The sequence below is a fragment of the Gopherus flavomarginatus genome, chromosome 2 (assembly GCF_025201925.1).
Source record: "Gopherus flavomarginatus isolate rGopFla2 chromosome 2, rGopFla2.mat.asm, whole genome shotgun sequence".
NCBI classification, from domain to species: domain Eukaryota; kingdom Metazoa; phylum Chordata; order Testudines; family Testudinidae; genus Gopherus; species Gopherus flavomarginatus.
Genome location: NC_066618.1, coordinates 54,216,862 through 54,242,704, shown reverse-complemented (window position 1 = coordinate 54,242,704; position 25,843 = coordinate 54,216,862). Strand labels below are relative to the sequence as shown.

Genomic DNA, 25,843 nt, shown 5'->3' with positions numbered 1-25,843 from the left:
AGATGTGCTCTCGAAAGGAAGATCCTGAATTGTTTTACTGCTCTTCATATAGAAGTCTGGGTTTGCAATGAGGGAAGAAGTGGGGGAACCTTACCCTCCGATGCGATAGAGTACAACCTCCTTGTCTGAGGTGCTTGGGCCTGATGGAAAGCCTAGGGGGTCCAAAAAGACCATTGAACAAGTACCTGTCACGCTGCAAGCCAGGTCACTGGTGGAAACCCTTGGCTCATATCAGCCATCAGGTACCGGCAGTCAGAGTGGTGCTGGCTCCTGCGGGAGCTGTAGCACTCTAGTTCGGAGTTAGATGACAAGAAGTCACTCCCCGATGACCACGGGGGTATAGTGCCAGGTAGTATCAGAGTGGTGCCGGGAAGGGGGTGGCTAGTGTTGCGAAATCATCACCGGTTTTCCCTTTGACAGCACCTGTGGCCAATGCAGTAGCCATTCTCATTACCGGTACCTGTTCCTACCTGATGGGGGAAAGCGGTATCAGGAGGGACAGCAGGTCTGTTGCTGCCTCGAATGCCTCTGGTGTAAATCAAAACGCCATCACTGCATGCTTATGGCTCTCACTTGGAGGAGAGTCCAATGGTACCAGACTCAACAGTTCCCCTTGCTAGGCTGGAGTCGACAGTACCAGACTGGCAGCCATTGAGCTCAAGTTGCCTGACATGGGTCTCACTCTGCTGGCTTCCTTGTGACCAGAAGGCTTCTGAGTTGGGGAGCATCCCGTCTGTCTTTTGTTGTTTCTTCGGCACTGAGCGTCCCCATGAGGGGTAGATCTTCTCTGCATTGGAGATCCCTAGTGATGCCGAGAGTCCTGGGATGCAGACGAGGAGTCCTTTCTTGGTGTCAGAGAGGCTGGGCTACGCTGCCTATCTCTCAAAGAAGCCAGCACGCTTCCCACCAAGATGGAGGTGACTTGGCTCCCGAGAGGGGACAAAGAGCCACCTCCGTGAGGGGGAACTTGAATCTCTGATCCCTGTCCTTTTGGGTACAAATCCTGTAGCTGCCCCACTGGTGAGATTCCCCCATACACTTAAGGCAAGAAGAGTGAGGGTCACTAATTGGCATGAGTTTATGGCAAGTCTCACACGACTTAAACTTCAGAGACCGAGGCATGCCATGGTGCCTGAAAAGAGGAGACCTCAGTAAGCAGAGTCCTACTTTATTACTACTATCTAAAACTAAAACTATAATAACTACTGTTTTATGGACTATAAACAGGAAAAAGAGACAAAGCCCACTGGGTAGACTACTTATATTGACACAAGGATGAACAGATGTTCCAGCAACCATCATGGGTGGTAAGAAGGAACTGAGGAGGTGGTGGATCAGCAGGCCCCTATATTGCAGCACAATGACGGCGTGATTCCAGGGGGCACCAGAGCCAACTCAACAGATATCCCTGAGGGAAAAACTTTCTGGCGGTGGTGCATGTAGCGCGTGCACATCTACATGGGAATGGATATGAACAAGCACTCAAGGAAGAATTGTCGTTCTGCAACATCAGATCACTCCCCTCTTGGCTGAGGCTCCTGATTATAATGCTGTTCTTGCTAAAAGCCACATGCAAGACAGCTCTTCACCTTTCTTCCATATGAGAAGCATCTACTATGGTGTGAAGTGACAGAGGACTATTAAAACATTTTTTTAAAAATGTGTATGTTCCTCACAATAACATACACTTCACTTCAGAACAACGTTACCAAAGCTAATTGATTTAATATTTTTTACATAAGGGAAGTGCTGTAACTCTAATATTGGAATATCATGATCAAATTGCCAGTTTGTTTATCTTTGTGATCTGTTATAAAACATAGGCAATTCACTCTGACAAAAGAAAATGAATTCTCTTGTGTTAGAAAACAGATTATGTTGCTTATTTACATCTAAATCTTAAGTGTAAGTGTGTGTGGCAGGTCAATAAGTGGATTAAATCAATGTTTCCGAAGTAACATTCCCCTAAATCAGATTTTTTAAAAAGCATTCTATATTGTGATTTTCTTCATTATGGCCATGATGAGAAAGTGATGAAGACAGAACTTTAATCCCTGTGGAAAAAGTCACAGCATTAAGCCTACCTGACTAGATTTTCATTGTCTCCAGTCCCCTTGCATGTAGCACATTCGGTTCTTAAATCCTCTGATTTGGGTTTCTTTTGTAGAACAGACTGCCTTTGCCGTCTTTCTCTAGGAATACGTTCCTGCCACAGAAGAAATCAAAAGAAAGAGGTGGGGAGAGGGAAAGCAAACATTTTCAATTATAGTACTGAAGGCAACATTACACACCTGAAGTTTAATATTTTGTGAATCTAAGTTAAAAAAAATACACTATCATCCCAACCTCAGGCTTTTCTTCTTCAGGCACAAAGCTTCGTTTTCGTCCTCTAGTTCTCTAAAAGAAAATATATTTAAAAATTAATTTAATTTAATACAAAATGTCTTTACAATTAATCTACTGTTCACAAGAGAAATATCTGCAGAAATTTGTTAGAAAGTAAACTATTGAACGAATGCAAAGATAACTACAATAGTAAACATTAGAGCACTTTCCTTAGTCTTTTCAAAACTATTCAATACACAGCAACATCAAAACAGTGTGTGTGATTACATTTATTTAATATATTGGACTGGAGGTGTGGATTCTTGTTCCAGCAAAATAAATTTCAACGGTTTTCTTCTCAGATATAGTCTAGAAAAATACATAAACCTTCTATAGACCATTGCAACCTCACAAATATATAATTTACACATATATGGGAACAAACTGTTTGTAAGAGTAGAGTCCAATTCCTCAAGCATGTATGCAAGTGCTATGCAAGATCCACTAGCTCTAATCAAGATACTGTACTGTTATTTATTTGCATACAACATCCTGTAAAAGCACTTTAAACCTAACCTCAAATCTTTGACCCCTCTAGAAAATTATTTCAGTTCCCCCTCTACTTCATTTGAGCAGAGAAATTCATACTCTACGATATTATCCAATATCTGGCTGGATAACCATACTCAGAGAGTAGTTATTAATGGCTCCCAATCCTCCTGGTAAGGTATAACAAGTGGGGTTCCGCAGGGGTCTGTTTTGGGACCGGCTCTGTTCAATATCTTCATCAACGATTTAAATGTTGGCATAGAAAGTACGCTTATTAAGTTTGCAGAGGATACCAAACTGGGAGGGATTGCAACTGCTTTGGAGGACAGGGTCAAAATTCAAAATGATCTGGACAAATTGGAGAAATGGTCTGAGGTAAACAGGATGAAGTTCAATAAAGATAAATGCAAAGTGCTCCACTTAGGAAGGAACAATCAGTTTCACACATACAGAATGGGAAGAGACTGTCTAGGAAGGAGTATGGCAGAAAGAGATCTAGGGTTCATAGTGGACCACAAGCTTAATATGAGTCAACAGTGTGATACTGTTGCAAAAAAAGCAAAAGTGATTCTGGGATGCATTAACAGGTGTGTTGTAAACAAGACATGAGAAGTCATTCTTCCGCTTTACTCTGCGCTGGTTAGGCCTCAACTGGAGTATTGTGTCCAGTTCTGGGCACCGCATTTCAAGAAAGATGTGGAGAAATTGGAGAGGGTCCAGAGAAGAGCAACAAGAATGATTAAAGGTCTTGAGAACATGACCTATGAAGAAAGGCTGAAACAACTGGGTTTGTTTAGTTTGGAAAAGAGAAGACTGAGAGGGGACATGATAGCAGTTTTCAGGTATCTAAAAGGGTGTCATCAGGAGGAGGGAGAAAACTTGATCACCTTAGCCTCCAATGATAGAACAAGAAGCAATGGGCTTAAACTGCAGCAAGGGAGATTTAGGTTGGACATTAGGAAAAAGTTCCTAACTGTCAGGGTAGCTAAACACTGGAATAGATTGCCTAGGGAAGTTGTGGAATCTCCATCTCTGGAGATATTTAAGAGTAGGTTAGATTAAATGTCTATTAGGGATGGTCTAGACAGTATTTGGTCCTGCCGTGAGGGCAGGGGACTAAACTCGATGACCTCTCGAGGTCCCTTCCAGTCCTAGAGTCTATGAGTCTTATAGGCAGAACCAAGATCAACACATTTACTTATATAATTCACCTACCCTTCATGAGAAGAGGGCCAGAACACACTCCTAAACTTGAAAGCTTTTGAGACGTAACTAAGTATTAAAATGATGAAAATCTGAAGTTTAATGCAGATATCACCTTGCACCCCTGGAGAGTTTTAAGTGTCCTGATCTTGACATGCTAGGAAATTTTAAGTCCCCGAACGAATTGGGGAAACATTGCTTGTGCATAAAAGGGTAAAAATAAAGCAGGACGCATTATTCTTCTACAAATAAAAGATCAAAGTGCTGTGCTAGCACACGTCTGCTGTGGAAATGCTTACAACAGGTGTGCCGTGTTATGACAAGAACAGCTGCTGTGGTAAACAATTTTAAGAGAAAGAAAGAAAGAAAGAAAGAAAGAAAGAAAGACCAACTTTAAATCATGACATCAATGAATACGAATTACTGTTTTATTAATATTTCTTCACCTTCCACTCCCACTCCATAATCTGATTAAGAATGTGAAAAAATGAAATGCTTATAGAATATAAAAGCTTGGACCAACATTTTTAAAAATAGGGAGGGGGCTAGAATTAGGCTCAAAATCCATATCTAGGCATCTTCCCAATGTTCAAAAGGGAAGAACACTCAGTGAGGTCAATGGATGGTGCTAGAAGCTCAATAGTGAGAAAAACAACATTATTTAGGTTCCTGAATATGAATTTAGAAGCCTAACTTTAGGCCTCTATTTTTGAACATCTTGCCTGATTATTTTAATACACACAAAACATACATATATACCTATTTTTTTGGGTGTGACAATAAATAATAAGGTTTTACATTCCAAAACATCCTAAACGTTTGGATTTTCTTTTATATACATAATATACGTAAACACCATTAACTGTGTGTATGAGTATATTATTCACACAATTTTATTATATATTCTCTTTATACTCCAAGGATATTACAATTTAATACCATAGATCTACAATTAATAGGAAATACAAATTCTTTTGATAATACTATGCATGTGCATTGTCTCTTCACTTACTCAGAACAAATTAACAAATAAATGCCAAAAATTAACAGGCATGTTGCTACTAGTTGCATCTTTCCAAATCTAATTCATATTTAAGTGAAGAAAATGTTTCTGTACTGGGGAAATTAAAACTGTTCCATGTTAAGTAACTAAGTCAAACTCCCAAAACCTTTTTGTCAAATTGAACAGCTTTCGATGTATGTGGACTGAAGTGCATGGAGAGAGCGATGCCAATAACTATCTGGCAGATGTTCATAAAGCTGCAGCATTAACTATATATCAACATTCACAAATACATACAGAAAGATTAGACAGATATCTTTTAAAATTATGAAACAAAGTACTGAAAACAAATCATAGATTAAAGCACTCAGAATATATAAAAAGAAAATATGCAACATATTTAAACAGTGTGAATTTAATACCATCTGTTTTCATTGGCTACTAGCACAGAACAGATGGAATGGTTATCACCAAAAGTGAAAACTATTCCAGCATTGCCAATTGACTGTAGAATATAATTTATTTAATTTAGTTTATACTAACAGTTCTTAGGGGGAAAAAACATACTATAATAAAACATAAGAGGTTTCGGTGATCTCTACAGCACACATTTTAAGTTTAAAATCAAGTAAGCAAGTCACACACATAGAAGTCCACCTTGAGAGAGTCACTACATTTATCTCTCTTAAACAGTATTAACTGTAACCTTCATGTGATAAACAACTGGCACAAGCTGAACAACACCCTTCCCCTCATTGCCCCCAAAACCCCTTTCTAGAAAACAAGAAAATGAAGCTGAGAAATTCAGGGATCATTCCAATAATCAACCACAAATGTTAAAAAAAAAAATATGTCTTGACACACTGCTGGTTAGCTAGTTACAGCTACTTGATGCAGCTGTATTACAGCACTGCAGGAGAGTGGGTCAAAATGTCTGAGTCCTCTAAGTAGGTCTACACTTATGGTGGCGGGTAGAGTACAGACACTGCACATGCAGCTAACATGAGGATAGCAGTGTAGACAGTGAGGCACTGGTTAGGTGAGTAGACTACAGACACACTAGAACTTTAGGGAATATACCCTACACATCCTTCTACAAGCCCAACCAGGCCTTCCCACTGTCTCCCACTGCCAAAGTCTTTCCCCTCTGTAGTGAAAGACTCCAGCAGCAGAAAAAGGTTCCAGCAGTGGGGAAAGGCTCCAGTGGCTGCTTTCTGCTGAAGCCTTTACCTGCTGCCTCCCTCCTGCCAGAGTCTTTCGTTGCCATGTGTAGCTACATACCACAGAGTAGATGCAGCCTGCCTTTCACTTCAGCGTGTACCTATATTTACCCTGCATGCCGCCACAAGTGTAGACAAGTCCTATTGTGATGCTTCCTGGGGTACTCAGGGTTGTGAGGCACCTCACCACCACTTGCCTTTAGCAAACCTTGTCTGTGCCTGCTGTGGATCAACTCCCTGAAACTACCAGCCTCAGGCAACACAGACAGCACCTTCCAGGCCTCCACAGGTCTTGCCCTCTCTTTACAGGTTAGCGATAGACATGCACCAACACCCAGAGTTCTCTGAGAATCCATTTGGAGTGATCAGCCCCTGTTCCATAGAACTCTTATAGACACTGTTCCCAAAGTAATAGTACATATCAGCTTCTAAGAGTCAACTTAGGATCACCACTTTGCTTAAACACATAATACTGAGATTATAGACATATACAGAGATAGTGAAAACAAGAATAATTTTACGATTAAAGAACAGAGATTCAAAAGACTGTGAGTAAGAATATAGGAAACAAACAAACAAACGGTTACATATAAAACAAAATCATAACACGCTTCCTAGAGACTAAACCTAACAAACAAGCCATTCTCCTTTCTACTACAAGATGTCTTATCCCCAGTTTTTTTCCCCAACATTTTCAACCAGCTTGACTGAGACACCTTCTCATAAAATCAAGCCTGCTGGCAGGCTGTCCTCACGGATTGAAGGAACACCTGGGGGATTAATCTGTACCCTAGATATAGTTTCAAAAGTTCACTTAAAAGTTTCATGCCCGGAACAATGTGACTCCTGCTGCTTTTGTCCTCCAGCCCCCATAATCTATTGATTAGCATTTTGCTCACAGTGTAAATGGGCATTCATTGAGAAGGATACAATTCTCAATTTGCATATAACCAGCCAGAGTGAGAGAAGTAGTCTTAACTTGCAGACCTAGAGAACATGATTTGTAGTATAACTTGACACATTTTCTATATATACATCTCACAATGATTATGATTGACCAGTGTGACACAGGCTTTTATTAGAGATCTTATATGGCATTATTTTGGTGAACCCAAGGATCCCTGTACCCTGATGTATCCCTGTGCCCCCGACCGTTGGCATCAAGAAGTCACACCTATATCACCAAGTAATCAAACATTCATTGATAACAAATTAGATTGCACAGACTGAGAAAAGATTTCAGTTGCTCCTAACTTTCTCAAATATCTTTTTGCTTGTAATTTTTCATGCTTTGTCTTAGTCCGAAAGTAAATCATCTACAGAAATATGTTTATACAAAGTTGGTTCAGTGATTCAATAGTTACACATGGAGAAAACAAACTGATACCCATTGTTACTACTCCAATTGAAACTGCTTTGTTATCATACAAAGCAGGATTTTAAAAAGATCTGGTCATTTAATATGGAAAATGAAAAACTCCAGAGTTACAGAAGTAAGAATTTTTTAAAAGTTTTGAAAAAAATACAAATCCTCAAACTTCAGAGCATAAGCCAACACTGACTGAGTAACGAAGAAACATTGTTTTATGAACATTGTACTCCATAGTTCCCGACTTTGTGGTTTCTTGCACTTCTGAAGCATCTGAAACTGGCCATTGTTAGAGAAAAGACATGGGACCGTATGAACCACTGCTTTGATTGATATAGCAATTATGTTCCTGTATTGTTACTTAAAATCAGAGGAAGCTAGAAATTTTCAAGCTTCTCTTGTCATGGTGTCCCCTCTTACTAAGGAAAAATAATTTAAGTTTTAATAAAAATTGTTCTGTATTTTTAAGTTCTCCGCATGTAAAATAGTTCTGTTCTGAAAAAGAGTAAGTAAAAATGCCAGCATAGTCAATAGATCTGTTCTCTGTGTGTATTCAGAGCTGATTCTTGTCACTTGAGCAACAAGAAGTTACTCGCCTTGTGTAGTAATGATGGTTCTTCGAGGCATGTGTCTCTAGGATGCTCCATTGTAGGTGAGGTTGCATCTCTGTGCTGCTGATTGGAGAACTTTGGTAGGTGTGTCCATCAGGTCTGCACATGTGCTGCCTCTCCTCATGCCCCGCCACGAGCTTAGCCAGCACATATGGCCTAACCTTCCTCAGTTCCTTCTCTATCACAGAGTCATTGACAAAAACTCCAAAGTAGAAGTGTCCCTATGGGTGCTCTACTCCAGGTGACTCCTGAGCAATATACCTATCGGAGGGCTGGGGCTTCGGAGTCAGATCAGTTACAGATAACAGTACTGTGGAGCTGTAGATGGCATCAGAGGCAGAATCCACAGTAATCACATAGTGTTCTGCGAAGGTATGCCCACGATGCTGCTCTACAGATTTCTGAGATAGGGACATTCTTGAAGAAGGCGACAGATGAGGAGATCAACCTCATGGAGTGCATGTGATTATTTGATAATGTTGGCTAATACAGCCCGAGACCCACTTAGGGAGTCTCTGGGTTAAGTGTGATGTGTAAGGCTGTGGGCTGATAATATGCGCACAGGGAACCTAGTTCATAAAAGCGCTGAGCTGGGTATTGCAAGATGGGTCTGCATTGGAACTTCAGACTAAATTTTCTCTGTTGTCCAGGCATGTAGATCTCTAACTGAGCAGAGAGTGGCCCTGGCATTTTTAAGGGCATGGAGAGAAACATCCGTTTTCTCCACAAAGAGTGATTTCAAAGGGAAGGTCTTCAACAGTCGATTGTACCTCTTCAGGGAAACCAGAAAGGTGTAACCATGATCCAAGCTGCATAAGCACTGCCAGGGAGATGTTCCAAGCCGCAGTGTCAGCTGCCTTAAGGGAAGACTGTAGCACTGTTTTGGCTACCCACAGTCCTTCCTGTATGATAACTTTGAACAGGCCACGCTGTGACTCTGGAAGCTGATCAATAAAGTTGTCAAGTTTCCAACAGTTAACATAGTTGTACTTTGCTGTTAAGGCTTGATAATTGGTGTTTCGAAACTGACGCACAGCTGAAGAGTAGGCTTTCCTTCTAAAGAATTCCAAGCGCTTGCAATCCCTATCATAGGGGGTGGATTGCATTTGGTGCTGACAGCCCCGGGAGTTTACCATGTCCACGACTATGGATTTGGAGGGAGGGTGAGAAAAAAGAAATTTTGTCTCCCTAGCCAGAACATAATATTTTTTATCAGCCCACTTACAAGTAGGCATCACTGATGCTGGGGTCTGTCACATGGTTTTTGCAGGAGAACCTCGTTGATGGGGAGGACTATTTTAGAGGTCGAGTAAAAGTGTAATATGACAAGGAGTTTGTGATGGGTGTCCTTGACTTCCTCCCAGGGTACCTGCAGTGCATCTGCAACCCTTTTTGCCAATTCCTGGAAAAGCTGGAAATCATCATTTAGGGATGGTGGCTGGGGCATGACAGCCTCATCTGGGGAGGAGAAGGATATGTTGATCCTCGGAGTCAACTCTTCCTTGATTCCACTCTCCTGATCCTCAATCTCCTCTGGGGGTTCCAAGGTTCCAGACACTGTAGCAGAGGGGAACGTCTCAGGGATTCAAGAGAAAGGCTGAGAGCTCGAGAAGTGGGGGGTGATATGCAGCCCAGGGATCCCAGTACAGCCACTTGGGGAACAGAACAAAGGCTGGTGGCAGTGCCCATGGTTGGCCTATCAAGGTGTACTCAAGGAGCCTCTTCATAATGGGCACCATAGGGAGCATGAGAGGAGGAATAGGAAGTGGTCTTCTCCAGCTCACTGTCCGACTACTCACTCAAAAGTCGGGGGGAAGGGGGTGGCAGGGTACTGAAGAACACTTCTGCACTAGGAGGAGATTCGGTGCTGAAATCCCAGTACTGAGAAGGAGAGACACTGGTACGTCAGATACCCGGACATCTCTTGAGTGCTGGAATTCCAGGGGTGCTGACTGACCCAGGGGTGGTACAGATAGTGCTGGGGATCTCACCCATACTGACCGCTCCAGTGTCAGACGGGACACCAATGATGGTGCTGAAGGTACATAACGTACCAGCAGTGTCTTCTTATCGGAGTGCTGTTCATTCCTACTTTTGTGAGTTGGAACCATTGACTCGGTGCCTGTCCCCATCAGGTCCTTAGGTGCATCAACGGTACCTGCCATGCCAGATCTTCATGAGCCGTGGGTACCGGGTTGGGACTGTCTCACTGGAGATCTTTTGTGGCTAGCTCAGGACTCATTCTAGGGACTTCTCACTCTCTTTTTCAATGACTTACAAGAGAGGTCTGCAGCTGATTTCTTCAACCCACAATCCTTGGATGTTGAGGACCATGGGGAAAACTCATGTTTGCTAAGTGATTCTCAGCATAGGTCTAGGGAAGGTTGGTGGGCAACAATACGAGCCATTAACCCACAGGTAATTGTAACCCTGTAACTGGCTTTGGCAGAGTACTTTTTTACTTTAAAAAAATGTAAACGAGGAGGAATATGACTGGGTTTGGGATCTGTTCTCAACTTTTGCTATGCCATTTTGCTGTTTGAGTTGAAAAGCAGAACGGATACTGCTCAAACTATCCTGTGACAACACAAGGAAAATTAAGTTTCGGGAACAGACACCTTGCCAATTTTGGCCAACTGTTGCTGCGGTGTACCCACTTTTAGTTATAGAAGCAGTGAAAGTGCTGCTGCCTTTCCCAACAACATATATATGTGACGCATCATTCTTTGCCATGACAGCTATGAAGACAAGGTTCAGGTCCCAACTGGAAGTGAAGAATGCTTTACAAGTTTGCTTCTCAGCCATCACACCAACCATAGATAGACTCTCCAGTAAGAAGCTTCCCCATTTCATTGATATTTTTAACTACTCTTATACTCTTTTTATTAAAGCATTACTAACAGTACGTGTTCTATGATGTACACAAATACTTTTGTTTATCAGTTTCTCAGTTGAGGGTCCATGATTAACATTGCATTTGAAAAGGATTCCATCAATAAAAAAAGGTTGAGAACCTCAGGTCTAGGTGTAATTGGCTCTGCCTCAGTGTACAGGGCTGGATTTGATGATGTCTTGAGCATCCTGCCCAATGTTTCTATGATTCTATATTTTTAATATTTTCTGTACTATTTTCCATCTTATTCCTTACACATCTTAGCCATTTATTTTTTTGACTGCAGCTGTACATTGAACAGTAATGCCAACGTCCCTTTTCAGAGTTCTTCAGGGAATTTAAAAACTTGCCAGGCGTATGAGTAGTTCATATTTTCCCTCCAATATATATTATTTTACATTTATTAATGTTGAACTTCATTAGCCACTATGTTGCACACTCACCTAATTTAGTTAAGTTCCTCATAGTCTTCCCTGGACTAAATAACTGTACTGTCTGCACATGTTGCTAACTTGCTGCCTATCCTTCTTTCCAGATTATTTATAAACAGATTAAACTACATTGAACCAAGTACGAAACTTGGAGAAAATATGGAAGCACGCCACTGTTAACAATTTGCCAAAAGGAACATTGACCATTCATTCCTATTCTGTTTCCTATCTCTTAGCCAGTTTTCAAACCATGACAATATTTACCTCTCATGTTATTACTATTTCATTTCTTTAGTATTCTCTTCTGAGGGACCCGATAAAAGACTTTTTGAACATTTAAAAGAATTTCAACTGGTTCATCTTTATCCATTACTTTATTGATATATTCAGAGAATTCTAATATATGAGTGAGACATGATTTATCTTTGCAGAAAATGTTGATGAGATCCTATCATATCATATGTAGGTAAGTCTTTACTCACATGATGACACTTGAAAACACAAATGTAGACAATATGGTAAACACATAGTTCTGCTATCAAATTGCATTTTCTACTTCTAGAGGGTCATCTGGAAATTGATATCAATGTAATTTATTTTTACTTTATTTCACTGGATTTTCCAACTTGCTCCTATAATATGTTCAAATCATAGCATTATATCATTTTTCAAAGTAAAATGTTTTACTTTGACTTTACCCTTTGCATGCCATTTCATACTTTACTTATTATTTTTTTAAAATATATGTAGATAACCTGCCAGAACACTGGTCCCCAACCTTTTTCATCTGGAGGGCACCAGACGACGAGCCACGGAGGACCGTGGCGGCGGACGAGCAGCCACTGAAATTCCGCCGACAAGCGGCAACGTCAATAGGTGTCGCCGCCGAAATGCTGCTGACAAGTAGCGTCATCCAGAGGCATCGTCGCTGAAATACTGCTGAAAATCAGCGGCATTTCGACAGCGACGCCTCTGGATGATGCAGTTTGTTGGCGGAATCTCGGCAGATGCTTGTCCGCCAGCCAGTACAGAGGCGCACTTAGACGCCCTGGCGGGTGCCATGGCACCTGCAGACACTGCGTTGGGGATCCCTGTGCTAGAAAATTTAGCAAAATAACAAGCAGTGGGTAAAAGGGTTAGTTACAAGTCACATCTCTCATTAGCAATCAAACCCAACTGGGCAGATCAATATGGCAACGAGTTCATATAGCTGAGGTAATCTTCACTTACAGAAAAAGAACAGATTTCTCTCTCTTTGGAGCTCATTAGCAGGGGATAACTGGATCACAGGACAGATTCAATTTCAATTGCCTAAAGCAGATAAGCTCCAAAAACAGAGCCCTTCATTACTGCTGCAGTTGTTTGAAAAATGAAGATAACATTTAACAATTGAGTAATATGTAAACCATCATAAAAACAATTTCTGATCCCAATACATGTACACATACTCCCAGAATGAACTAATGCAAAGTCAGTAAAATCTGTCAAATATATACAGAACACAGAGAAAGTTGAGCACAGAAAAAGCTAATGAATTATTCATGCTTAGAATTCCTATGAAATCCCAAAATTCACAGCTTGTAAATTAATTCATTAATAATTTCAATTCCAGAACTGCAACTTAATTTCCTTTTCCTGCTTTAGGCCCTGATCCTGCAAACTCCTCTGCATAGTCAGATCTCTGCATGGAGTATTAATTACACTGTCAGCCCGATATAACACGACCTGATATAATACGAATTCGGATATAACACAGTAAAGCAGTGCGCCAGGTGGGGGGCAGGGCTGCCCACTCCGGCGGATCAAAGCAAGTTCAATACAACATGGTTTCACCTATAATGCAGTAAGATTTTTTGGCTCCTGAGGACAGCATTATATCGGGGTAGAGGTGTAATTTCAAGGGGGCTCTGGCAGGGTACAGGGTTGTCACCAAGCACAACCAATCACAGGACTGTGGTCTTAGCTATTATAGGAGGAACTAGTACCTGGGTGCCCCATGATCCAGGACATGGCCCACCCTTTTATACTCTTCTGTATATAACAGCCTTCTGCTGATGCCAGCTAGCTAGTGTAGTTAGTCCTGTTGCTCAAGTGGTAGAGGTCTATGCTGAAGTACTGAATGTTTTAGATTCAGTCCCTCCTTATGATGCACAACTGGAGAGGGCTGTTACAGTTCCACATAACAGTTTGTTTAATCATTTTAAAAATACTGGGAAATAACATACAAAAAATTATGTTAAAAAGTTATTTTAATTTCTGAAATCAAAATATTTGAAAGTTAGGAAATGCATCCTTAATTCTGCTGCCTTGGGCATATGCTTTACAAAAGGCTTTAATTACATGATCACATACCATTTTTCCCCCACAGAACCTTTGTTTCATTAAACATACAAGATGGACACATATGGGGCAGAATTAAGGTTGCATGGGAAACCTTAAATCTTGTATTTCCTAATTTCAAGCACTTGACCTAGCAACCTATATAATTATCTTTTAATATAGGTATATTTTCATACAAAAAAAATCTATCAGAAAGAGTACTACGCACTTCACAGACAAGAAAAAAGATTCCTGTCATAAAACATAGAATCTATAAAAAAGTCAGATGTAATTAAACAAAATCAAACTGAAATGAAAGATTTAATATTCAATGTTCATATATTTCTAACACATTAGGAACCTAACTAGACTAAATCCAAAACTATTTTTATATAATATTTAAAAATAGCATTCAACAGTTAAATAAAATACAATTAAATACCCAGATTAACATTTCTTTGTAAGACATGTTCTTGCCATTTCGAATTATTTCTTAGTAGTAGTAGTTTCCAAAATTTACAAAAATACATACAAAAGGAAAATAATCCCTGCCCCAAAGCTTACAAAACTAAGCACCTAACCCTAATTTTATTGCATACTGTTAAGGTGTTTAAAGGATCAAGCCTTGAAATAAGAAATATTTAAAAACATATGGGCCACTTAATCTCTTCTGTCAGAATTTATCTCCTACAATTGTTACAAACAATATCAACTGTTACAAACAATTGTCACAAACATAAATGAAAAAGATCAGAGGAAAAAAACTACTTGTACAGTTTATTTACTTTTCACATATGACAGCCAGTTTCATTGATTTCCATCTCCAGTTAGGTCCTGATCCTGCAGACACTTATGCACTCTGGTAATTTAAGCCTGGTGCATAGTCCCAAATCTCATACAAGACTACTCAGCTTGTAAAGTTATTTCTGTGTGACAGCATTGCAAAGTTGAGGTCTTAGTTTCCCCAGTTTGTGTCAGTCTTTCAAAAGGCATGAGAGAAAAACATACACAAAATAGGAAAAATGCTGCAACTATGAAAAATGGCAGAGAACTCAAGGGTGAGGGTAGCACGGAAACTACATTTAACTTTTTAAAACTGACTAGATTTCAAATTGATATTAACTTTTAAAATAACATTAACTTAACCAGAAAGGTGACTGAGGTTAGTCAATATTAATGTTATGTACTTGATAATAATGATAACTAAATAAATTGCTTTTTATCATTAAACATCTACATATGTGCTATGTAATGCATACGACAACTAAGAAACCTGTGTTAAAGGAGCTATTACATTATCGTTGTTTTCCCATTAGATTTCACAATCTTCAAAAACACTTTGTCTTTCTAGATAACTGACCTTGAAAAACCAACACTAAAATAAGCCTTTGGGGCATTTATACCTGAAATATTAAACTTTTAACAGTACATGTATCTTTAGAACACTGAAATTTTAAATCACCTTTGTTTCAAATGAATTTTCACTGATAAGAACTTTACTGGAAAATCTACAAAAGCCATTACCCAATGTTAATTGCCAACAATCACCATCCACACAGAGACACTTTTTGTCCCAATCAAGCACTGACCTTGCCCAGTCTTGATTGGCTTGGAAAATGTCACAGAATCTTAGCACAAAGTAGCATGACTGTAGCAAGACATATCTATGACTTCACTCACATTTGTTTTACAAGTAAAATATTACTTTCTATATCATACTATTTCTTCTTCAAATAGAGTTCTTAAAAACAAAAAAGAACCACTCTTTTGAAATAGGGACACAACCTCCATTTAGGTGAGGTGTCAGAGGACCAGACACCATATTTTTTTAATTAAGAAAAAATGTAAGTTTTTTAATTGCCCTATTTTATTAGCAGATATTCCCAAAGGCAATGTGGGATGAACTAAAAGGGCAATGGATAAACATTTTATGATGCAAGTTTTAATTAAAATATAATGCATGATTTTTATTTTAATTAAAAAGATATTCTATTAAGAAGTGCCAGGTGATGAAACACTGTCCCAAGGGCTAACATCTAAATAGTGGAAGAAAAATCGTGCTGATGAGTTTTAAATAAGCAAAAAGAGAGACTGAATGTCAGTTCGAATATCATCAGCATGTTAAATTAACATACAGGACAATATCTGTTCTGAATACAATTATACATTATCGACATACATACAATCATGGTTTGCACACACACAGTACAGCTAAGGACACAGATTCAAAAAATCTACATTAAAAGAGGAAAAGTTTGCCCTAATAACAAAAATAAAATTGATTTTTGCCCCAGATCCCTAAGTGGCCCCCTCAAGGACTGAACTCACAACCCTGGGTTTAGCAGGCCAATGCTCAAACCACTGAGCTATCCCTCCCTCCATAATGATATACTGCCTCTCATCACAGAAATTCACAAAATGCTTTTCAAACCTTTAGACAGATCTCCATAACACAGGAGTCACTTCAGGACCTAAAAAAAGCCATGTTCAGGAATGAGGATGGAACCAGGTGATCAACAAGCACAACACATTTGACAACAGAGTTGCAAACAGGAATTTCACTATTTATGACAGGGCAAAACTCAGCTATGATAGAAAATGAAAGTGAGCTTTAAATGTCCATGCAGAACAGACAGATCCTTGATTTTTAAGGTCTCATCTGAAAGAACCTCTTTTCCCACCAAAAACTAAATGTAATTAGAGGGACACTGAAACTGGCAATGTTCAGATTACTTTTCAGATAAAACTATTTGGATTTAGATGGAACTGTCTACTGCTGTGGAAACAGAACAATGTCGTGAGAAGGCAAATGCTGAAGTCTTCTCTATTCTTGTAGTAGTAGTAGTAGTAGTACTAACAACATCATCGTTCTACTTCAGTAACAAAGTACGTGATTTTTTGTACCTTATGCTCCATGACAGGGATACTCAGACTGAAGCTCGTGAGCCACAAATGGCTCTCTAATGTGTCTCTTGCTGCTCTTTGCAGCACACGATATTAAAACACTGTGTGAATTAATTATTAACCAGTCAGGATGCTTTTACTATGTTATTAACTAATTATGTTATCAGCTTGCACTAAGTTATTAACTTATTTGCTGTGAGAATATACAACCATTTCCCCTATTGTACTGTTTAAATATGAATAGATAGTACTATAGTAAATGAAACAATAAATTCACACTACTGTATCTCTTTTGGGTAAAGTTGATTGCTAATTTGGCTCCTGAACCACTGAGGTCTGAGAATCACTGCTCTATGATAACTTGGCACAATTAAATGAATTAAGGATGCACTGCTAATATTCAGTCTAATTATCTGGCTTCTTTAAAGGAAAGTCTCTGATGTTAACAAACTTCCATATGTTTGAAATAAAAAAAAAATCATTGAAAATTATGAGTTAATACAATACAGTAAACTAAAAATCCAGGCCATTTCCAATCCTCCTCCTGCTGCTTCTTCAGCATTTCCAAGATCAGTCCTTTTCTCTCTATTCCCGATAACCAAATCTCTTGCTCAGGCCCTCATTTTATCCTTCCTTGATTACAGCAACATACTCCTCTCTGGCCTCATAAATACATACATATTTCCTCCCCCAATCCTTCAGTCCATATAAAATCCTACTGTTAAGCTCATCTTTCTTGATCCCTCCTTTGGCTTCCCATCTAATATTGTTGCAAATTTAAGCTTCTTGTCACCATCTTCCAAAACTCTACATAACTCTTCCCCTTCTTACTTATCCTTGTCAAACTTTGTGCTGGCCCCAAACTCTCTGGTTCATCAACCTCACCTACCCATTGTCAGATTCTCATGCAATCAACCTTCATGCCTTCTTTTATGCAGTCCCCCTATGCATGGTATGAACTTCCTGAATTCACCTGCAAGGCCTCTATCCTTTCTGCATTAAACTCCCTCTTAAGGACCAACTTTTGCTGTGCTGCTTATATGAATCAAGGTAACGTATATAAATAGCTTCATCTTCTTTCCCTCAACTCCGCCTACTTGTTTCTTCTTACAATGTGTGCTCCTAGGAGCACAGATCATCTTCACATGTTTGGAAAGCACCTAGCACATTCTGGGCACTATTATAAGTAAATAATATATAAAATAATTATACTCCTAAATAAAAGTCCATAAAATGCTATTCCTTCACAAGTATGATTAGTAATTTTCATATCCAAATGTCTTGCTAGTGTTTATTTTTCACACATTTAAGTGTGTGTCAAGCATGTTACATGCCAAGCTTCTGTCAAGAGCAAATTAGCATGTCCAAGTTTTAAACTTCAAAAATATGGCGTTTAATAAATAGAAGAGCTCAATTGTTCAGTAAAGTGACATCATCTTACAAAAAGCAAAGCCCCTAAAAAGTAAATAGAAAAAGTGTTCCAACGGTATGGAATTTAAAAAATAGTTGAATACATTTTATTTGTTATAGAGTGACCTTAATGCACACTAAGTCCCAAAACACTAACTCTCTGGGTAAACATAATCTAAAGAGATTTAAAGGGGACACTCAACTTGAAATCAAGTCAGCTACAAAAAAAAAAAAAATTGTTAATACACCTGCCTCTGAGTCTCTCTGCCACTTTTTGTTCTTTTGTAATCATGTATCCCTATTTAAAAAAAATGTTATCTCCTCATTATGAAAAATTCACACAAAACAGGAAAATGGCTAGCTACACAGGAGAATTGGTGAACAGACTTTTGCTGTCAAATTTGCAAAGTAAAGGCACTGAAAATAGAGAAATTTTTTCTCGTTAACCTCTTTCATTTATAGCAATCTTAGCTGAAACTTGTAAAAGAAACAGTAAAACAAATTAACATGTTTAAGACATGATTTAAAGGGAGATCTCTTAAAGAAAAGACAGGGGAGGCAGGGACAGTTCTCCAGATAAAATTAGGTGTGCAAATATTTTTTCTCTATCCTGTCAAAACATTTGACAGGGGATGAAAACAGAGGGAAGTCCTAGACTGTAGTAGTGGAATAAGTAGGCAGGGAAAGAAATGAATGAAGTCAGTCATACAGGATGTATCACATCCAGGGAGAGTTCTGAAACCCAGGAGGGCATTTATGAATTGGTTTTAGAAAAGGAGAGGATGCTAAAGAAGGTGATGAGATAGAGGAGTAAAATGGCTCCACTTCCTGGAATGAGAAAATATTAGTCATACTATTTAAAATATTAAGGAGTTAGGAAGACTGCCATAGATAAAAAGACAATATTTGAGATAAGAAGTGAGTAACTGGGTCAGACCAATGGTCCATCTAGCCCAGTATCCTGTCTTCCAACAGTGGCAGGTGCCAAATGTTTCAGAGGGAATGAACAGAACAGGACAAGTATTGTGAGTTATCCCCTGTTGTCCACTTCCAGATTCTGGCAGTTAGAAGCTTAGGGACACCCAGAGCATGGGGCTATGCCCCTAACCATCCTGCCTAATAGCCATTCATGGACTTTTTATTTTTAACCCAATTATACATTTGGCCTTCACAACATCCCCTGGCAATGAGTTCCACAGGCTGACTGAGCATTGGGTGAAGAAGTACTTCCTTTTCTTTGTTTTAAACCTCTTGCCTATTAAATTCATCCACAACCCGTGGTTACTGTGTCATGTGAAGGGGCTAAATAACACTTCCCTCTTTACCTTCTCGACATCATTCATGATTTTATATATTTCTATCATACCTCCGCCCCTATTAGACATCTCCTTTAGAAGCTAAACAGTCCAGTCTTTCTAATCTCTCCACAGATGGAAGTTGTTCCATATTCCTAATCATTTTTCTTGCCCTTCTCTGTACTTTTCCAATTTCTCCCCCCCCCCCCCCCGCTTTTTTTTTGTTTTGTTTTGTTTTTGAGATGGGATGATCAGAACTTCATGCAGTATTCAAGGGATAGGCATACTATGGATTTATATAGTGACCTTATAATATTTTCTGTCATGTTATCTATCCCTTTCTTAATGGTTCCCAACATTCTTGGGAGGAGCCCACTATTTACCTCTCTCTCATACATGTTGACCATTTATTCCCAACCTTTGTTTTCTGTCTTTTAACCAGTTACTGTTCAATGAGAGGACCTTCCTTCTTACCCTATGACTGCATACTCTGCTTAAGAGCCTTTGGTGAGAGTTATCAAATACTTTCTAAAAGTCCAAATACACTTTATCCACTGGATCACCTTGTCCACATGTTTCTTGACATCTTCAAAGAATTCTAATATATTGGTGAGACGTGTTCCCTTTACAAAAACTGTGTTGATTCTTCCAACATATGATGTTCATCTATGTGTCTGATAATTCCATTCTTTACTATAGTTTCAATCAATTTGCCTGGTACTGAAGTGAGGCTTCCCAGCCTGTAATTGGCAGGATTGCCTCTGGAGCCTCTTTTAAAAATGGGTGTTACATTAGCTATCTCCCAGTCAGCTGGTAATACAGAGGCTGATTAAAGCAATAGGTTATATACCACAGTTAGTATGGTGACATATTACTGTTTAAATCTATCAATTTGTTCCAAAACCTCTTCTACTGACATCTCAATCTGGGCCAGTTCCTCTAATTTGTCACCTAATGAGAATGCTCAGGTATGAGAATGGCTCTCACATCCTCTGCAGCAAAGACAGAAGCAAAGATTTCATTTAGCTTCACTGCAGCAGCCCTTCTCTGAGTGCTCCTTTAACACCTCAATTGTTCAGTGGCTCCACTGATTGTTTGGAAGGTTTCCCGCTTCTGATGTACTTAAGAACAATTTTGCTGTTAGTTTTTTTTCATTAGTTGTGCTTTAAAGTCTTCTTTGGCCTATTTAATTATACTTTTACATCTGATTTGCCAGAGATTATGCTCCTATTTTCCTCATGAGGATTTGACCTACAATTTTTTAAGGATGCCTTTTTGCTTCTACTCATCTCTTTTACTTTGACGTTTAGCCATGGTGCGTTTATTTGGTCCTCTTACTGTTTTTTTAATTTGGAGTATACATTTAGTTTGAGCCTGTATTATGTGTTTTTAAAGAGTTTCCACGCAGCTTGTAGGCATTTTACAGTTGTTTTAAGACTGTTCCTTTTAACTTCCATTTAACTAGCTTCCTTATTTTGGAAGTTAAATGCATCAGGGATGTACTTCTGTGGTTTTCCCTTTCTGCAGTGATGTGAAATTTAATTACATTAGGGTTGCTATTATCAAGCGGTTCAGCTATATTTACCTCTTGGCTCTGTGCTTTGGACTAGATGAAGAACTGCCTCTCCCCTTGAGGGTTCCAGGACTAGCTACTCCACGAATTAGTCGTTTATGGTGTCTAAAATAACGGGCCTACTGCTGCCATCCCCGCCCTCAAGAGGGGGAAGGAAGGACCTCAGCTGACATATTTTGTGCCCAAAGGGGGCTGTGCTGCCACTGCTGGGGGGAAGATGGTTGCCCCCTGATGCGTGGCTCCCTCTACCATGCTGAGCTGGAAGGGGACAGGGGCAAGACAATGGGGTTGGCGCCCTGGGCCCTTTCTATGGCCCTGAGTTCTGGTTTTGCATCTTGAAGTATTTTTCATTTTTTTGATTCTCTGGTGCTTGGCAAGTATGCTGATTTGATTGAGATGGCACCACAAGCTATGTATTCTTTTCTGTCTGGTGATCAGCAGTGGAAATCCAGGCAGTACTACTCTGTAGACATAATTGCTTGTATTCCTGTGTGCAAACAGTATTGGTTTGCAAAACTACAGGTGTATGGTTTTGCTTTGGGGGTTTAATCAGTTATTTAAGCTGGTCCAAGAGTTCACTTTCACATAGAAGAATGGTTTACATTACACGATCAAATAATTTTAGCAACATTTTTATTGGAGGGTATTTATAAAGAGACCATGGAGAAGAATAATCCCAGTTTCCAAGAAAGGGCTCAAGATTAGAGTAAATACAATCAAGAAGACATTGTGCAGTGAACATAACTGGTATGCTTTTTCCTGGTAAGCTTGAATCTGACGTGTTTTGCTTCACATTTTAGCACTAATATAGCAATTCTTCACTCATAATTCCAGAGATTCCTTAATATGTATTCAATTCTGTAATTGCATATTGTCACTGAGAAACAGTTGTAATCATGAGATCAACTTAAAAGCCCTAGTTAAGAGAAAAATTATCTTTGATTTAATTCTGTCTAAAAATGGAAAATAGGTATTCTACAGATGGTATCACACAAGAATTAAAATATTTTGAGTGAAGGTAAAAACATCAATGCAGACACTAGGTGGCATACTTGCTCAATATAAATAAAATGTCTGCCACTTTGCTGTTGAACAAAACATATATAACCATGTGCAATTCAGAACTACCCAATATATTTCTCCAAAATAATTCTTTCATTTTCCAGAAAATAGGCAGTAATAAAAAGGGAAGTGCTAAACAAAAAGAAATGCCAGTAAATCAAAAAATGATTAAAAAGACAAACAAGCATAATTACAGAGAATTATAGCCCCCCAGGATTTGTTTGGTTGTCATTCTCTTGAAAATTTTGGCTTTATGTAGAAGTGAATTTTGCAATACTTCTGTCACTATGCCATTACAGAGGAGTACTATCTGTGTGAATTTGTTTATAACCAGTGCACTTAGTGCATTACACATGTTACTGTTTCTCATACAACAGAAAACATGCAACATATTTATCATAGAAATTTAATGTAAAGAGTTAATTACAAAATGTTTTTGTTTGCCAGAACTTTGTTATACAATTTTTAGTATCTTTTTCTTTGGTGAAACTATACCAGAGGATTCTAATACCTCAGGTTTGTCATTTTTGAAACTCTAGTGACATGTTTTGGAGTTCCTTGATTTGCGTGCATAGTATAAGAAGTCAACTTTTCAGCAATGTCCAAATGGGATTTTAGTAATTCATAGGATTAACACTTTGCCCTAAACTGTCAGATTTAGATACTTATACCAATCAAGATGGTAACAAATATTTGCATATAAAGAAGGTGGGAATTCTGAGAGAACAGGTTTTTACATCTTATTGAAGACTACTAGGAATTTTTGAAACAAGGAATCTTCTCAAAAAATTCCAGTTCTCGAAAGACAGAGGCAGAAAGAGGAAAATTAAAACTGGAAGAGAAAAGTGGTTTCCAGTAACTGGTAAGTGAATAGCCTATTTATGGAAATTTGCCACAGCAGATTAATGATTTTTCATATAATGTATTCTATACACTTACACTTATTTACAAATTTCACTACCTGAACATCTTCTTTGTTCTTTTTTTTTTTTTGCACACTTAGATTTCTTCATGCTTGTGCCCATTTTGAAACTGAAAAGACGACATTTTAAAGATCACCATTTTATCCTCTTTTAATACACTCCGCTACCATAAGGCACTGCAAAAGAGCCATATCTCCTTCATCTTAACATACTCTCCCCCTTAGCCTAGTGTAGCAAAAGCTCAGGCCAAACCGAAGTCTGGTATCTACAAAGCAGCACAGGCTCACTCAGTTACTGGACTGGCTGACATATGAGGCAAACCTGCTGAAAGTCTCTAGGTAAAGATAAAAGGGGTAAAAAGCAAGGATGATGCCATGGGTCTACGTTAAGACTACCTAACAAGGAAGAATAGGTAGATGAGGCTTTTTTTAAAAAATAACTAACAAAAATCATCCATAGCACAGGACTTGGTGGTGATGGGGGACTTCAACTATCCAGATATCTGTTGGGGAAATAATGCAGCAGAGTACAGATTATCCAACAAGTTTTTGGAATGCACAGAGAACTTTTTATTACAGAAGATACAGAAAGCAACTAGGGGAGAGTTTCTTCAAGATTTGAATCTGACGAAGAGGGAGAAACTGATTGAGAATCACAAAGTAAATATGAGTGAACAATGTAACAGTTGCAAAAAAAGCAAACATAATTCTGGGATGTATCGGCACGAGTGTTGTAAGCAAGACACAAGACATAATTCTTCCACCCTACTCTGCACTAATAAGGCCTCAGCCGGAGTACTGTGCCCAATTCTGGGCACCACGCTTTGGGAAAGATGTGGACAAACTGGAGTGACAAAAATGATTAAAGGTCTAGAAAACATAGCCTTTGAGGAAAGATTGAAAAAATTAAGTTTGTTTAGTCTGGAGGAAAGAGGACTGAGGGGGGAAATGATAACAGTCTTCAAGTATGTAAAAGATTGTTATAAATAGGAGAATGATAAATTGTTCTCCATATCCACTGAGAATAGGACAAGTAGTAATAGGCTGAAATTGCAGAAAGGAAGATTTAGGTTAGATGTTAGGAAAAATTCACTAACTATAAGGGTAGTTAAGCACTGGAACAAATTACAAAGGGAGGTGTGGAATCTCTGTCACTGGAGATTTTTAAGGATAGATTTGACAAACACATGTCAGAGACTGTCTCTAGATAATACTTAGCCCTGCCTCACTACAGGGACTATCTAGATGACCTATCAAGGTCCCTTCTAGTCCTACATTTCCATGATTTTATAGTTATCTTTTTATTAATAACATATTGTACGATCATTTACGTAATTTTACATTCAGAGCTGGATAAGAACATTTCATTTTATGAAGTTCTTTCTATGCTTTTGAGTTTTGAAATACTGCTGATTATTTTGCTTGGAGTTGTGCTGTTAAATGTTGGATAGCTAAGTATTAAGCAGAATGTCCAAAAAAATAGGAAGAGTTATTACTAAAGGACTTTAAGATGCTCATTTTGAAAAGTCATATTTAAATTAAATGACCAATTATTCTGAATAGTTTCAGATGGCCAGATTTTTTGTTTTATCACACAGAATTGACAAATACAGATTAGAATGTTTTATAATTATTTGTTATAATGCTTCATGGAACACTGAAGCGTATATTCAAAAGGAGCTTTATTTTAGTGGTCCCTTCTCTAGTCATCATCTATTCAGAAATAATATCTATGACATCTCATAATTAAATCACACAATGGGTAAGTGGAAAGAAATTGGGTAGAAAAGCTTCCGTTAAATACAACTAGAGTCAAGATAACAATCATGTTTATCTTAGTAACCTGAACAGAAAACCATTCTCTCCACTACTATCTTTCTTCCATACTCTGAACAGAAATGAACAATATTAATTCACTCTAAGAAATAGTATTTATTTGTAAATTAAAAACAATGCACACAAAAGCTTCCCATGATGAATACCACCTATAATGCAAGTGCTTTGTGTGTGTAATTTTTTTAACTGATTTATTTAGAGTGAAAGCCTCTAGAAGCAAGGACCTTTTCTCCCCTATGATCTGAACAATACACACAGCAACACTCCAACAAATAAAAATAATTTACTTTATTAAAAAAAATACAGTATTTTCACTGGAATTTTATGCAATGGAATTACACAATTTGTATATAATTGTGTAGTTAGTGCAATATAATTTTGATGGTAAAAGGTCACTTTTGTTTAAATCATGGAACAAATGAGTCGCTTCTCAAAATGATGTTACACAACACTTTTCCCTCCACTATAATACTGGATGGATATTTTCTTTCCAGTCAAATGCATTAAAACAGTGCTTGGCTGGAAAAATATGCTCATGATTGAAGTTCTGAACCTGCATTGAGCTTATGTGGATGCAAGCGTCTGCACAGAGAGTTCACTGCAGGACAATATGTCCAGCAGCACAATATTCCTGAACAACATTAAGAGATACACTGACTGACAAGGAAGCCACTTCCTACACGTGGATTTTCTCTAGAAGTCTCCAGAAGTCCTGAATCTCATCATGTAAAGTCACTGCTTTAGAAGATATGACTGCAGATGGTATTGTATTACTTTAAGTAAACAAAGTTTTTTTCCTTCTAACCTTTACACTTCCAGATAATTATCATATATGGTAGGCAAATAATATTTTGTGAGAGTCTAAAGGAAAGTGATTATTATATCTAACCTTAATTCACTAATACACTTTACCGCTAT

General features: G+C 38.5%; 1 protein-coding gene across 8 annotated transcripts in view; it reads right to left on the bottom strand.

Moving 5' to 3' along the window:
• The window catches only part of PHF14 (PHD finger protein 14), a 281,202-nt gene that overhangs the window by 150,887 nt on the left and 104,472 nt on the right, over positions 1 to 25,843 (bottom strand). For all 8 annotated transcript variants that reach the window (XR_007772412.1, XM_050938592.1, XM_050938594.1 and 5 more), the window contains 2 exons: positions 2,347 to 2,397; positions 2,085 to 2,206 (listed from right to left, as the gene is read on the bottom strand). Coding sequence is in view for 7 of the 8 variants with exons in the window: in XM_050938592.1 (XP_050794549.1) it covers positions 2,085 to 2,206; positions 2,347 to 2,397 (173 nt within the window). In the remaining variant the exon portion in view is untranslated. The remainder of the gene's footprint in view (positions 1 to 2,084; positions 2,207 to 2,346; positions 2,398 to 25,843) is intronic.